Genomic DNA, 14949 nt, shown 5'->3' with positions numbered 1-14949 from the left:
AGTGATGAACGTTTACTCGTCAAGACTGATAGGGCAAAAGGAGCTTGAGGTGCCACTTTTTTCGTCATGGTGGTCTCAGCCACTGAACAATAATCCTCGTCGTTGGTGTGAAGATCGCGGCAGAGTCCAGATGGTGACGAATCATCCGCAATTCTTCCGTTATCAGGAGAGCTGCTCCTCCAGATCCCTTTCGGCAGGATGAGCGGATGCAGGGCCTAGGATCATTCGGTCATATGGATTACTTCACTGGGGCCGAGATTGGTGATGCCTTCTCATATAAGAACAGGTGATGACTGGCAATAATACCCAAGTAATCATCCACGGTTAGCACGCCTGGCCAATTTCCCCGCACTTTGCTCCGTAACTAGTAGTGACGGTCGACTTTCCCCAGCTTCTAAAAACACCCACGGTACTTCGGGGGTACCTCTCAGCTTCCAGCTCTCACCCTCCGCTCCTCTTCTTCTTCACCTCCTCTTCCACATTCACGCCTCTTACCTCTCAACCAGTGTCATTTGATCCCTCACCACCACCAACAATTACCCCGTCCCAATTCTACCAACCAGTCCAGGATTAATGCTACTCCGCCCCCGGACAATTCCACCAGTTCCTCTTTGCTGCTAATCCTGGCCTCCAACGCTTGCTACCCGACTGGTTCTCAGCGATACTTCCTGCCGTGCTCTTTCCTCCCAGCCATTCGGTCAGGTCACTAAGTTGTCGCGTGCTGGCCTCGATATATCCCTGTCCTCTTGTGTCTCAGCATCTGTGGTTTCCCCTCCCTACTTATTAGACCCCTCTCCTGCAATCCTCCTCTGTTGCCTTCACTGCTCTGTGCTTGGGTTGATCATACGGTTGACCCGTCGTTTGCCAGCGTCTTTTCACCCACCATTGTTTCTATTTGTTTCCAGTCGAACTTCTGGCCTTTAGGCAGCTGCTTGTTGTATACGCATAAGCCATGTTCGCACAACGCGTGGTTCGTCCAGCTTCTGTGCTGGCTCGCCCCTTCAGTTCCTCTGTTGCTGCCTTTCGTGCCCCTTCCATCCGTGACCTCACCCCCGACTCGGCTGCTGAGTTTAACGCACGGCAAAAGGAGTTTCGCGAGAACCTGGAGGTGTCTCGCAAGAAGAGAGAACAGCAAGAGAGTCAGTCTGTCGATGCTTCTGCTTCTTCCTCTGCATCATCCCCTTCAATTCGTGATCGCTTCCGTGAGTACGCTACCGCTCCCACTGCTCCGCTCGAGAGCAATGGAAGCTGTAACAACAGCCCCGACCTTGAAGCTGCAGATGTACCTGTTGAGAAGGCATTGGGCTCACTCTCTACTTATCACAAATTAGAAGACGAACAGCTGCTGGAATCTAGCCAGTCTCCGAAACGCGGCCCGCTGTCGTCGCTTATCTACGGAACAAAGGAAGGCCAGCAGCTCGACAAGGACATCGAACGGTCGTTCTCGCAAGTGCTCGCCCGAGGCAAATACGTCCATTCCATTGTCTTCCACGATGTCAAGCCCGACAAAGTCGATGAATATGTCAACCTTGTTGGCCAATGGTATCCTCGCATGGCGACCGAGCCTGAGAACAGGGTCAACTTAGTCGGCAGTTGGCGTACCCAAGTCGGCGACAACGACACTTTTGGTATTTATAACAGCCGACCGTTCATAGTGCTGGTCCAAGTCTGCATACTAACATCCCGATTGCAGTCCACATCTGGGAATACCAGCGATACGAAGGTTACCACGCATCCTTGCATAATATCGCCTCTCATCCCGAGTTCGAAGCCTTTGACCGGAAGCTGAAGAGCTTGATCAAAAGCAAGAAGACGTCGCTCATGCAGGAGTTTTCTTTCTGGCCCACAACCCCTCCCCGACGCCTCGGTGGCCTGTTCGAACTTCGCTCATATACTCTTCACCCTGGGAACCTCTTGGAATGGGAGACACATTGGCGTCGCGGCCTCACCGCTCGCCGAGAGGTCATGGAGGGAGTCGGTGCTTGGTTTGTACAGATTGGAGACTTGAACACAGTGCACCATCTCTGGCAATTCGCCAACCTGGAGGAGCGGAAGATTCGCCGCGAACAGTCCTGGGGCATTGAAGGCTGGGCGGAGACGGTGCACAAGACCGTCCCATTGATCCAGAGCATGCAGAGTCGGATCTTGATCCCGATGCCGTGGAGCCCTGTCGGCTAAAGAGATTGGGTAGGCTGCGGGGAAGAAGGATCGGTGATCACAAGACAGCACCGTCCGAGCGAACTAGCCAAGCATGCAGAACCGACCAGGTTGCGGGCTTCCTTTGCAATCCATGCACCATGGATCAGGACAGGGCAGGAGGGCGAGGATCCAAACCGCCAGTGAGCGGTTCGACAGAAGGAGCGTGGGGCAACCCAGCTTTGTCCTTTCTTCCACAAATCCTGAGGGAGTCCTTGACCTCGTTGGTCTTTATCCACACATTCCCTTAACCGGCCGCTGTGCCCACGGTGTATCGTACCTGAATTAGCATTTATTGAAACTGTGTTTTATGTTCTTCTTTGTTCGTTCAATCTTCTACTCGTACATCTTTTCTCTATTTTCTCTATGTTTCTTGTAGTGCTAATTATTGGTGAGGCGACCTAAAAGCTTTAGGGTCAAAGATGGGCCGAACATCAAGTCGCGGCCCATGGTCCCGCTTTGTTGTGCTAGCGGAGCTAGCGGAATTGAGTCCATCCCCGCTCTGTACGCGACCGAGTCACGGTGTCGAGTTGGGTGTCAAATGTTACCTCGGGTCGAATGGCGAGGGAGAAGACTGGTGGTATTCTCTAAGCAACCCCACCTTGGGGGGACATTGGTCATTTCGGTTGACGACGATCTAAGCCCCGGACGGCACAAGGAAAGAATGCCAGAATGAGTGATGCATGGTGCTTTGTCCTAGTGAAATCATATTAAACCACTGAACCAGCGAATCAAAGATATAGCTGCACGTGCGCCACTTCGCCAAGGGATCGAATCTTTCGACGATGTGCGGTGAGGTTCTCTCTCTGCGAGTCTGCAGCCCTAGAGAGGTGTAGGAAGTGTTGAATGTTGACTGGCTGTCCTCCCCTCCTCCCCGCCTTTCCATCAAGCATCTTTTCCGCCGGCAGAAAAAAAAGAGGGTCGTTGGGAAAACAAAACAACCTAGGAAAAAATTCATGGTTGGAAAGCGAACAACAACATCATCGTCTGCTGTTTATTCTTCTTCTTTCGGCACCTCCCTTTGTCCTAGCCTGTTTCCTTTCCTTTTTATTTTTCATCTTTCATATTACATTTTCAGATCGACTTCCGGTCCTTTTCGAAGTTGATTCTTGTTCTGACGTCCTCCCTCCCTTCCTACTTCCGGGACATCTGGACATTCTGACATCAATCTTAATTTGCCGCCTAATAGGCTACCTTTCCCGCGCGTGAAGAATAACAAGGGCAAAACATACTCGAGCCTTTCACATCCTCCAGTTGATTCATCGGACGTACCGTATCGATTCTTGTAGTTCGAAGGGATAAACTCCGGCTTGCATCAATCGCCAGCACCACCAGGCAAGATGGTGTACATACGCCAGCACGAACTGCCCGCTCTGCGGCAGTATCGCTATGCAGGAGTGGACCACTCGCTCGTCAGTCGTTATGTTTTGAAGCCCTTTTACAATGATTTTGTCATTAAGTTCTTTCCGATGAGCATGGCGTAAGTAGTTGTTGATGTTGTTCTCACCGGCTGCATACCTCTTGCTAACGACCTCTTCCCTCGGCCTTAGTCCTAATGCTGTAAGTTATCTGGCCTGATCGTTCCGCAGCCGGAACGAGACATAATAACGGGGAACCGGCAGATCACCTTGACCGGCTTCTTCTTCGTGGTAGTCAACTTCATCACCATCCTATGGTACAACCCGACCCTAGACCAGGACTGCCCTTCCTGGGTCTATGCCAGTTGCGCCCTCGGGTTGTTTCTCTATCAGACGTTCGACGGTGTAGACGGCATCCAAGCGTATGAACAAGCCCCTCGCGCCTTCTTTCTACTGGTAGACAGGACACTAAATGGAACACTGCAGGCGGAGAACAAAGCAAAGCGGCCCTCTGGGGGAGCTGTTTGATCACAGTAAGTCGGGGGAAGATCTGGGCTTGTATGAAAAGCGAGTATGGAACCTAAGTGTTTTCTCCTAGGTGTCGATGCTTGCAACACCGCCTTGGGAGTTCTGATCTTCTGTGCGGCTATGAACCTCGGCCAGTCATGGGCTACGATCCTGACTCTTTTTGGATGTATGTGCTTTACTCCAACGAGGAGTGAGCCGCTGAAATGCTGACATGGTAGCAGCGACTATGACTTTCTATGTCCAGACCTGGGACGAGTACTACACCCAGGTACTGACCCTAGGAATTATCTCCGGCCCCGTTGAGGGCGTTCTCACTCTCTGCGTGGTGTTTGGGTTTACCGCATACATGGGTGGTGGCAGCTTCTGGCACCGGCCCATGCTGGAGACTATCGGACTCTCCAAGCCAGACTTCCTGCCAGATCAGCTCTATGGAATGGCCTTCACGCAGTGGTACATGGTCTATGGCGCGGTTCTCCTCTTCTTCGCCACGGGTTCCAGCATCGTGCACGTCATGAAGATTCGCAGCGAGCGTGGCCAAGACCCCGTTAAGCCTCTCTTCGGCCTCCTTCCGCTTGTGGCCGTATGGACCTTTGTTCCGGCCTACCTCTATCTTCAGCCGACCATCCTGGAAAACTACGCCATCCCATTCTGTTTGTACGTTGGCCTGGTCAACGCGTATGCGGTGGGCAGAATGATCATCGCGCATTTGACCAAAACCAGTTTCCCATACTTCAACATGCTCCTGGTGCCTCTTGCCCTGGCTACCATTGACAGTGTTGGCGACAAAAACGGATGCTGGTCGAGCTTGCTTGGCGGTGAGGTTGGCCAGGCTGCTTTCCTGTGGGTGTGTTTGGGTTTGTCGATCGGCGTGTATGGTAGTTTCGTGGTGAGTATTGACAATCCTTCCGGTGGATGAACGGGCGCTAATCGTATCCAGCATGATATCATCACGACGATATGTGACTACATCGACATCTGGTGCTTGACTATCAAGCACCCGCACCCGCGTGTGGAGGTGGTTGTGACAAACGGAGCCCCAAAGAAAACGAACTAGAGTAGCGCATGTTGGTATCGCATGACGGAAGTAATATCTCGCGGATGAGTGGCTTGCGGTGTATGATAGAGACGATATTATTCGAGCGTTAGGTGGCGAAGTCAACTTAGTATGCATGGAGGTGCCATTGGATAATGATGTCGTGAGTGTTGTGCCGGGGGTGGATGTGTCGGGTACATGTCGCCCGGACGAAGCATTGTTTAGTTATGAGTTAAGAGTCAAGCAGCGTATGTCATTCTTATTAGCAAATCCTGTCCAGCCAGTACTGAGTACGTCGATATGCATCTGTATAGAAGAATGACAGAAGGACCTTGAAGGACATGGTAGGATCTCGAAAGCTGAGATAAGCGCGCGACGATTGGCGGAGAGGGCGGGCGGCACGGGGTGAACAGACGGGCCGGGCCCCCCAGCTGCCTGAAGCGGCAGGGTAAGCGAGAGGGTTGCAACCCTATTTTGCCCCCAAACGGGCTGGTTGGGTGACGCCGTCGAGAATTCCCTTCAATCCTCGCCCTCTCTACGAGTCCACCTTTTTGCTTTCACCCTCAAGCAGGCCATCATCATCAGCGCTTCATTCAACCTCCCTCGCTGATCGACTTTTTGTCTCGTCAAGATGGTAGGTCCCTACCCTTCCTGAAGCCGTCTCGATACACCACGCAACACATCCCCATGTCCAGCATGCACACCGGCTGCACCGACTGTCATGTCGCTATCCCCTCAGTGCCTTAACGTCGCCGTCGCCACCTTATCGCCGAACCATCGAATTTTTTTTCTCAAACGGACCTGGTCAAGGAACACCTTCGCTAACAGGATGATACATCAATAGGTTCTCGCGGTCGACCTCCTCAACCCCACGCCTCAGGCTGAGGCCCGCAAGCACAAGCTCAAGGTATGCTGATACCCGGGTGGAAATGGAAAAAAAATGGATTTGATATCCCGAAATCGAACTCTTGGCTAAGACATTCGGCAAAACAACAGCAACTTGTGCCTGCTCCCCGCTCCTTCTTCATGGACGTCAAGTGCCCCGGCTGCTTCACCATCACCACCGTCTTCTCCCACGCCCAGACTGTCGTCGTCTGCGCCGGTTGCTCCACCGTCCTGTGCCAGCCCACCGGTGGTAAGGCCCGTCTTACTGAGGGCTGCTCTTTCCGCCGCAAGTAAATGTATCGATAATCGCGCGCAATAAAAACCTCCCGTGGTCGGAGCGATGATGAAAGCAATGTGGCGTTCTTCGATGATGATGGATTAATATATCTCGTTTTTTCTTTGAAGGAAAGCAAGATTTCAGATAGAAGATGGAATCCTCGCCCCCCTTTCTTGTGCGAGAAGCAGTCCCCCCCGCAGAGAACCCTCCCTTACCCAAGGGAAATGAAAAAAAAGACAATTTTTGACCAGACATACCCATTTCTTTTTTTCCATACTTCAGAAAACAAAAGCAATTCTTCGGTTTTATCACTTTTGCTTTCTTCCCTATTCTCTGTTCACGTTCAAAAGAGGGGCGTTCCGGATATCTGGCAACTACGAATCAAAAAAGACACTACAGTTTGACAACCATGATTCGGTCCTCGAGAGACAAATTCCTTCTCCAGTTTCTATTGCCATTTATCTGAATTCCTTCTTCGACTTGATTGTTTCTGGTTCTTTTTTCCATGTACCCACGTTGATTCCATTAACGGATGTACATCGCCACTTCTTCACGAAACCAACAATTCGGAGCACGACATACAGTACCACCGCCACGATTGCACGAGCCATGCCGGGATGCCACAGGGACTGGGGATGATTCTGGCATTGGATTGATGGTCAGCAGCAGATGCGACTAGGATATGGCATTCGGCACTCGGCATTCGACTTCTCTCTCGTGACGGAACAATCGTTGGCTCGGGGAATCAAGGCCTGAAGAGGCTTTTTACCCCAAGGTGGTACTGTATCTCTTTCTCCGTGCGGGTAGCAATCGTATGTTTTTCTTATGGTCATTCGCACTCGTAGTCTGGGCATGCCATTTCCTGCCCTAGTATGATAAGACCATTGTAAGGGCTCCACCAACACCCCGCAGTAGTGTAGACACTAGGCCAGAGTATCCGGGGATGGGTCTGGAGATTGGTCTTGTGCTCGGGACTGTATTCGGTACATTGTGTATTTTATATGAATGACGTAGGCGCCTTCCCTCAGAACAACTGTAGACCAGATTGTATTTCTGTCTGTGCACGGTAAATTCTGACATCTTCAAATTTCAAAGGTAACTCGCCCCTTAAGGTTAACTCGAACATTAGGCAAAATCCCGAGGGTCAGACATCCTTATCGAACCTTCTCCGCATTCTACTAAACTCACGAGCCTGTGATAGCGGATCTCTAATTTAGGCCTAGCGTTGACAACAATGGTAAGGTGCATGATTACCCGCTTGGCGTCCTGCTTATCGATAAGCTCGTCCCAGCATGCAAGTATGAATAAATAGGTAGAGAAAAGACGCTTAACTTCATCGGCTTTGTCTCTCCTTTCGACCTCATACATACCGAGCGTTGGGGTTGAACTCACATGCTATGATCCGCGAGAGTAATGTTGACTGTCCGAAACAGTCCAATGTATGCGATGCAATAGCGGATTTTCAAATCTACCAGCGACAGTGCCTCATCTCTTATTTCATACCCGCGAAGCCTGATACAGATATAAAGTACCGCGAACACTAGCCGTCGCAAAGGAAGACACGCACCGTTACAAAACTTCTTAAAGACGTCTCTGAGAATTAGTATCTGCAGTGTTTCATCGCAATTGATCGTCAGTCCTCATGTGTCTCTCCTCAGTGACCCTTGAGTCAAGACCCAAGCGCAGAGTGGCTATGCTGCCAGTCAGCTCGCGCGGCTGATCAGGCTGTCATCACTCCTTCACCCACCCAGTCTGTTCATCCATACAATACCATGTCACTTCCTTTCTACCAGCAATCATGTCTAACCCGAGAGCCTATACCGTGGGCTGGATCTGCGCCATAAGCACGGAGCACGTTGCTGCGCGGGCATTTCTGGACGAGATACACGAGGGACCGGGATCTGTGTCTCCGAATGACTGCAACGATTACACCCTGGGCAAGATTGGTAAACATCATGTCGTCATCGCCATCTTACCCAATGGTGAGTATGGTATAGCGTCCGCTGCGAGCGTGGCACGGGATATGCTACATAGCTTCTCACATCTCAGAATTGGTCTGATGGTCGGCGTCGGCGGCGGTGCGCCTAGCGCCAAGCATGACATCCGACTTGGGGATACTGTGGTCAGCACCCCACGCGATGGGAATGGGGATGTATGCCAGTATGACTTCGGCAAGACGATTCAAGACCAACGGTTCCGGACAACGGGATTTCTAAATCAGCCGCCAATGGCTCTGCAGACGGCGGTGAGTGGCCTCAGGAGCCAGATGGTTCTTGAACGAAAGCCGAGGCTGCGCAAGAGATTCAAGCGGCCTGCCCCGGATCGCGACAGGCTGTATCAGAATCGAGTTGTCCATGATTTAGATAATATTTGCGACCACGCTGTTATCTGTGGCAATCATCCATCAGACTTGGTCGCGCGGCGCCGACGGTTGAAGGACGAGGATAACCCGGCAGTACATTACGGCCTGATTGCTTCCGCAAATAAGCTTATGAAGGATGCGTCTGTTCGGGATAAGTTTGCTGCGGAAAAGGACGTGCTGTGTTTCGAGATGGAAGCAGCGGGGCTGATGAAACACTTCCCCTGTTTGGTCATTCGTGGTATATGTGACTACTCTGACACATAAAAATAAGGAATGGCAAGGGTATGCCGCCATGACAGCAGCCGCATACGCAAGAGACCTTCTTGACCGAATTCCTTCCAGCCGAGTCGAAGCTGAGAAGAAAATCAGCGAGCTTCTGCCTATGTGTCAGTTAGATCTTGTTTCTGAAGCAATTAGCTCTCCAACTTCCTTCTCTCCCGGAAGAAGTCAAAGAATTATATGAGCTCCATTACCCGCAGACGACCTTTCCCCGCAAAGTTACCTTGTTGCAAGCTCTCAATTCCGTGATCGATCGATTCTCGCGCGTGTTTATCCTTATCGACGCACTTGACGAATGCCAGGACGAACGAAACCGAGCATACTTCCTTGGCCTCATCAGAGATCTTGCACCATGGATCAATACATTGGTCACTTCACGACCGATTGCACTCATTGAAGACTCGTTCAAGAGATGCTTACGAGAAGAGATCCGGACACCCGAAGAAGATATTCGCAACTATGTGGAATCGGAAATCGCTAGCGAGAAGTTTGTTCTAGGTCGACAACTATCCTCAGTACCGGACCTTCGCGCTAGTATTATAGATGGCATTGTTACTAAGGCACAAGGAATGTGGGTATGCCGCCTTTAGTGATCAAGTGCGTCGCACGATATAGTGAAAGTCATGTCCGACAAATGTAGGTTCTTGCATGCTCAGTTCCACGTGAACCACTTGGCAACGAAGCATAACGTGCGAAGTCTCTGTGAAGCCTTGAGAGATCTTCCGAAGAGCTCGGGAGAGATCTTTCGGAAAGCGATGGGGAGGTTGACGAGTCAGAATCCCGAGGCCGTTCACCTGGCTGAAAAAACGCTACTCTGGATCGTCAACGCATCACGGCCGCTTCGGGTCAAGGAGATTCAGCATGTGTTGGCTGTGCAAAAAGGGGATGTCGATAGCGATGAACACGCACTTACTGCACCCTCGTACATCCTCTCACTATGCGCCGGCTTAGTAGCCATCGATGAGAGAAGCGGCATTTGTCGCCTAGTTCATTACACGGCGCAGGACTTTTTCACGGAGAACCGAGCTAGATATTCCCCCTGGGGTCATGTTGGCATGGCATCTACTTGCTTACAGTATCTTTACTTCGACCCCTTCGGAGCCGGACCTCGCCTTTCTTTGGATGAAGCTTCGCCGCCGGAGAAAACCTATGTGCTTTTCGATTACACTGCAAGAAACCTCGGACAAGCATATGTTGGACGTACAGGAAAGAAGAATCGAGTCGGCATTCAGGCTTTTCCAGAACAAACGTGCAGTGTCCAGCATGGCGCAGACTCTATTCATTGTAGAACGTGTACATGACTTTCCCGGCGACTTCCTGGGCAGACACTTACGCATCATTCCTGGGGCTTGCAGACGTTGTCTGCCGGTTGCTAGACCAGAATAGAGCAAACCTAGACGTGTCGGACTCTTATAGACGTACACCACTATCCTGAGCAGCAGAGAATGGGCACGAAGCCGTGGTCAAATTACTGCTGGACAGGATGGATCCGGCATACTTTAAGGCGATGCCGACTGGACAATGGTCTCGATCAGCGATGCAAGAGATGTCCATGAGTTCGAGCTAGATACCTACACAGTCTGTACGACGGGGTCTTCACCAAACGCAACAGACATGCTTGGCCGGACACCATTATCGTGGGCCGCTAAGGAAGGACACGAAGGAGTAGTCAAAACCCTTCTCGCGAAAGGTGCTACACCAGACCTGGCAGATGCAATGGGCCGGACTCCCTTGTTCCTGGCTGCAGAGCACGGCCACAAAGGAGTCATCCGAACGCTCCTCGAGTACAGTGTCGCCGAACTGGACGCGGCTGATATGCTGGGCCAGACACCGCTGTCCAGGGCGCCCAAGAAGGGACATATAGCGGCGGTGCGACTTCTACTAAATGAAGGTGCTGCTGTGCACCTAGCGGATGCTATAGACCGGACCCCACTGTCTTGGACGGCCATGGAAGGACATCAAGCCGTGGTCAGGGCCCTGCTGGAGAAGGGTGCTGCTGTCACCACGGTGGATCGATTCGGCGACACGCCTCTGTCTCTGGCCGCAGAGGGAGGCTCGCAAGCTGTAATCAGTATACTCGTGAGTACGGGGCTACGCTGCTAACCTAAATAATTGATTACTATGTCATTGAATCGAGAAGGTGATAAACAAGGCATTGTGATGATCGTATCTTGTATGTATAGTGCTAGCGGCCGATAGGGAGCGGTGGCCGCATGTCTGGCAGAATCCTAGAACAGCGGGCGAAACTCGGCCGTGGAAACTGTTCACTGCGCTACCGCCTTCCGGGCAGCGGCAGAATTGTAGTAGAATTGGGGAAACTCGGCGCTGAGAAGTGGTTTTTGCCATACCGCCTCCGTGGAAGCGGTAGAATTAATTGTAGACCACGGGGGAAAGTCGGCCATTGAAACTGTTTATTCTGTTACCGCCTTGCGGTTGCGGTGGCAGAATTTCTACCAGGGGCGAAAGTCGGCCGTTGAAACTGTTCAATCCCTTACCGCACCCCCCAAAAAGCGGCAGAAATCCAAGGCACCGCCTGGCTCTTATCTTATCGCATCATCCTTCTCATCCACTCTGACTCCGCAACACCGAGGAAGTCAACTCACTTAATCAAAGGCATTGTCTCTCTTTTCTTCCTTTACCATATCTTTCCCTACCCCTAGATTTCAACCTAACCCACCAATCCTCCCGACCTTCTTTTCAATCCCCAATCTAGAAATCCCAAACAAGCCACCCTCAAAATGCCACCCCCGGGAACCCCCCTCAAACTCCTCTGCCTGCACGGCTACACGCAATCGGGCGCCCTCTTCCACGCCAAAACCCGCGCCGTGATCAAGCACCTCACCAAAGCCTTGAGCCCCACCTACACCGTGACGACTGCCTACCCGACGGGCCCGCACCGCCTGTTACCGTCTGACATCCCGGGCTACGAGCCCCCGACCACGCAAGGCGGGATTGCTGCCACCGAAGAGGTTGCCGACAACGACCCCGAGGCCTACGGCTGGTTCCGCCGCTCCAACACCGCCAACCCCCCGCTGTACGCGGGCTTGGAGGAGGGCCTCACCACGATAGCGCAGGTCATCCGGGAGGAAGGCCCCTTCGACGCGGTGGTGGGGTTCTCGCAGGGCGCCGCGATGGCCGCGATGGTCGCGTCTTTGCTGGAGACGGGCCGGTTGCAGGTGTTTGAGGGGTTGGAGAATCCCGAAAATGCGTGTGCGGGGACGGAGTTTACTGGGGTGGAGGGGTTCAAGGTGCCGGAGGCGTTAAGGGCTGTCTTAGCGGAGGGTGGTGGTGGTGGTGGTGGTGGTGGTGGTGGTGGGAGTAGTACTGAAAATGGGGGGAGGCAGAAGCAGGGCCCGTTGAAGTTCGCGGTGTGCTACAGTGGGTTCCGCGCGCCGGGGCCGCGGTATCGCGCGTTCTATGAGCCGGGGATCAAGACGCCCGTGTTGCATGTGCTGGGCACGTTGGATGCCGTGGTGGATGAGGGGCGGAGTCGCGCGTTGATTGAGGCGTGTTTGGGGGATCCGGAGGCCCAGGGGAGGGTGGTCTTCCATCCCGGTGGGCATTTTGTGCCGAGTCAGAGGCCGTATTTGGATGCTGTGGTGAGGTTTATCAGGGAGGTTTTGGAGGCCGAGGATGGGGGCACGAAGAAAGGGGTCATGGATGAGGATGTTAATGATATGGAGTTGCCGTTTTGAGTTTATGCGCTAAATAGATGTTGAGGGTGTATAGAGAGAGAGAGAGAGAGAGAGAGCGAGTGTGTGAGAGGCTACTATAGATAATCGTCATACCATCCTAATCTCTAACGTCAGGTTTCTCATTGTACATTGTTCACCGCAATTTCAACGAGCCTTGCCCTTCTCGCCCCGGGTGGGAAGGATCCGGGCCATCATCTCCTCCTTGGTGATCAGGTGGTCAATCCGCTCCAACAGTCCCAGCAGGCTCTTCATGTCGCTGCTCCACTCGTTCAACACGTCGTCCGCGTCGCGCGGCTTCGAGAAGTTGACCAGCCGCGCGGGACGGTCGATCTTGGCGTAGATCGTCTTGGACGTCACCAGCTCGCTGATGTACTTCTCCGTCTCGTCCTCCGCCAGGTCCAGCAGCTCCGTCAACCGGCCCATCTGGATGCGCGTGTAGTACTTGGCCACCACCCGCACGTTGTGCTCGATCACCCGCTTGCGAAGATCCTGCCACCGCCGGTGGGCCTGGTCGTCCGCCGACTGGCTCGGCTGCGCCTTAAAGACGTCGGTCTGGCACAGGTGTGGGCCGAACTGCTCCGCCACCATCGGCCAGCGCATCAGCTCGTGGATGGTGAAGAGCTTCACCAGGCGGGCCTCGACGGGCACCGACGACAGGCGCGAGTCCTGCTGGATCCGGTGCAGGAGGTCCGACTGTTCGTTGTCGTAGGGCGAAAGGACGATGTAATACACGATGCGAGCAAGAACCTTTGGCAACAACTGTTAGCAGGACCACCCAAAGGATGTGGGAAGCCAAAAACGTACTGCGTGGAGCTGCTCGGGGTTGTTCTGGACCGAGTCCGTATCCAGCACCTCACGGTAGTGCTTGCACACGTCCAGGTATTTGTAGTCGTGGTTGGCGAGGATGATCTGTTGCTCGTAGTAGCGCAGCTTCAGGTCGGTCACATCGTCGTCCACCTCCATGGGCGGCTCATCGGGCTGGCGGGTCTTCTCCCGCTCCTCGGCCTCCTTCTTCAGCTTCTCGATCTCCTCGGCGCTCTTCTTCGGCTTGCGGGCGAAGTACCGCTTGTTGATCTTGCGGCTGAGGATCGTGGCTTGCGTCCAGTCACCCCGCTCTATGCACAGGGCCACTTGCTCCAGGATGAACTCTGTTTTCTCTCTTCGGCTCATCGAACCGAACGTCTCTACCTGCAGCTCGCAGAGGATATCAGCGGCGGCCTGGAGGTCGCCTTGGGTCTTCTTGATGTTGGATAGGATACGGGTGACACGGGCGCGCTCGACTTCGACGAAGATCTAGTGCGGCAAGGCGGCAGTTAGCGAATTTGGCTGGATTTGCCCGGAGGATGGTGTGCGACTGACCTTTCCCTCGGTCACCGTCCGCAGCGTGGAGATGACTGAGAGCTTGACCTCCAGGTTGGGGGTCTCATCCAGGAATCCCATCACCACCTGTACCATCTTCGTTATAGCTTGTTTGAGCTGGCCATGCTTCTTCGAGAGCAGCAGCACTTGGTCGTTCAGGAGGGTCCAGTCACCGGAGTTCTTGCTGATAGTGACGATTGTGACAATGATGCGGGATGTGGTGGCCAGATCGGAAGCCTGGAGATGGGCTGGTTAGACGCGGACTTGTCGCCGGACGTGGGCAAGGAGGGTCGCACCTGTCTGGCCTGCTTCTCCAACACCAGAAGCTTGTCAATGGCACCTTGCACATCAGTCTGTAGACGGTCAGCGTTCTGTGAGCTCCAGAGCGATGCTAGTGCGCTGACCTTGGCAAGCTGCTCTGCCTCGGGGATTAGCTTGTCAGCATCCTTGGAGAAGTCCTTCTCCGGCTTCAACAAGGTTTCGGACATGGTGACGAGGCGTCACTGTAAGTAGGGAGATGATAGATCTGGAGGAAGGGGTATCTAGGGAATCTTGGGTAAGTGACACAGAGAGGATGTGGAAATGGGCGAGAAGATGGGGATGGAGGGATATGATGGAGGCGGATTGTTCAAGGCATGGATGGACGGCGACGGGCTTCGGAGCTCTGACGTGCAGCTCCCAGCTGCGTCACGTGAGTAGACAGTGTCCAGCAACCTCCATCTGAACACCACGGTCAGTGTTGTTTACACCTGCTACGGAGGACTCTCAGCAATAATAATGTGATTATGCCCGTTTGGTCTCTTGTTTCCTCAATTAATTATTTTTTCCCATTTTCATGGATGTCGCCGCTGAGATAACTGGCACGCATTATGGTTATGTAGTTGGCTCTCTTGCAGGAGAGCCGAACTCCTCACTCAGTCAGCAACTGGACAACCAGAACCATGCCAGAGCTCTCTGCCTAAGGCTGAGAGCTTCTG

The 14949-nt window shown here is 53.1% G+C and overlaps 7 protein-coding genes across 7 annotated transcripts; 6 read left to right on the top strand and 1 right to left on the bottom strand.

Annotated features, from left to right (window-relative positions):
• Positions 1-952: 952 nt before the first annotated feature.
• On the top strand, positions 953-2178 carry BO82DRAFT_375351 (NIPSNAP family protein; the record flags this gene model as incomplete). The annotated part of the gene is made up of 2 exons (XM_025637473.1): positions 953-1628; positions 1694-2178. The coding sequence occupies 2 exons, from the start codon at positions 953-955 to the stop codon at positions 2176-2178; spliced, it is 1161 nt and encodes a 386-aa protein (XP_025490925.1).
• A 965-nt stretch (positions 2179-3143) lies between these two features.
• BO82DRAFT_355194 (aminoalcoholphosphotransferase) lies at positions 3144-5140 on the top strand. Its single transcript, XM_025635382.1, has 7 exons — positions 3144-3676; positions 3747-3756; positions 3819-3976; positions 4041-4087; positions 4153-4248; positions 4304-4968; positions 5020-5140. The coding sequence occupies exons 1-7, from the start codon at positions 3537-3539 to the stop codon at positions 5134-5136; spliced, it is 1233 nt and encodes a 410-aa protein (XP_025490924.1). The 5' UTR covers positions 3144-3536; the 3' UTR covers positions 5137-5140.
• A 577-nt stretch (positions 5141-5717) lies between these two features.
• BO82DRAFT_355191 (40S ribosomal protein eS27) lies at positions 5718-6512 on the top strand. The gene is made up of 3 exons (XM_025635381.1): positions 5718-5749; positions 5960-6022; positions 6112-6512. The coding sequence occupies exons 1-3, from the start codon at positions 5747-5749 to the stop codon at positions 6292-6294; spliced, it is 249 nt and encodes an 82-aa protein (XP_025490923.1). The 5' UTR covers positions 5718-5746; the 3' UTR covers positions 6295-6512.
• A 1563-nt stretch (positions 6513-8075) lies between these two features.
• On the top strand, positions 8076-8903 carry BO82DRAFT_433093 (purine and uridine phosphorylase; the record flags this gene model as incomplete). The annotated part of the gene is made up of 1 exon (XM_025640843.1): positions 8076-8903. The coding sequence occupies one exon, from the start codon at positions 8076-8078 to the stop codon at positions 8901-8903; it is 828 nt and encodes a 275-aa protein (XP_025490922.1).
• A 140-nt stretch (positions 8904-9043) lies between these two features.
• Positions 9044-10000, top strand: BO82DRAFT_250800 (uncharacterized protein; the record flags this gene model as incomplete). The annotated part of the gene is made up of 2 exons (XM_025630878.1): positions 9044-9489; positions 9559-10000. Coding segments are annotated over 2 exons (888 nt in total), but the record flags the coding sequence as incomplete, so codon positions are not given.
• Positions 10001-11487: 1487 nt separating this feature from the next.
• BO82DRAFT_312251 (alpha/beta hydrolase) lies at positions 11488-12712 on the top strand. Its single transcript, XM_025632432.1, has 2 exons — positions 11488-12177; positions 12238-12712. Exons 1-2 carry the CDS (start codon positions 11657-11659, stop codon positions 12611-12613), a joined length of 897 nt encoding a protein of 298 aa, XP_025490920.1. The 5' UTR covers positions 11488-11656; the 3' UTR covers positions 12614-12712.
• On the bottom strand, positions 12624-14592 carry BO82DRAFT_355189 (proteasome regulatory particle lid subunit RPN5). Its single transcript, XM_025635380.1, has 5 exons — positions 14377-14592; positions 14269-14325; positions 13973-14209; positions 13418-13906; positions 12624-13360 (listed from the first exon to the last, which is right to left on the bottom strand). The coding sequence occupies exons 1-5, from the start codon at positions 14458-14460 to the stop codon at positions 12758-12760; spliced, it is 1470 nt and encodes a 489-aa protein (XP_025490919.1). The 5' UTR covers positions 14461-14592; the 3' UTR covers positions 12624-12757.
• Positions 14593-14949: the final 357 nt, after the last annotated feature.

This window comes from Aspergillus uvarum (assembly GCF_003184745.1).
Source record: "Aspergillus uvarum CBS 121591 unplaced genomic scaffold BO82scaffold_34, whole genome shotgun sequence".
NCBI lineage: Eukaryota > Fungi > Ascomycota > Eurotiomycetes > Eurotiales > Aspergillaceae > Aspergillus > Aspergillus uvarum.
This window is presented reverse-complemented; position numbering and strand designations above follow the sequence as displayed.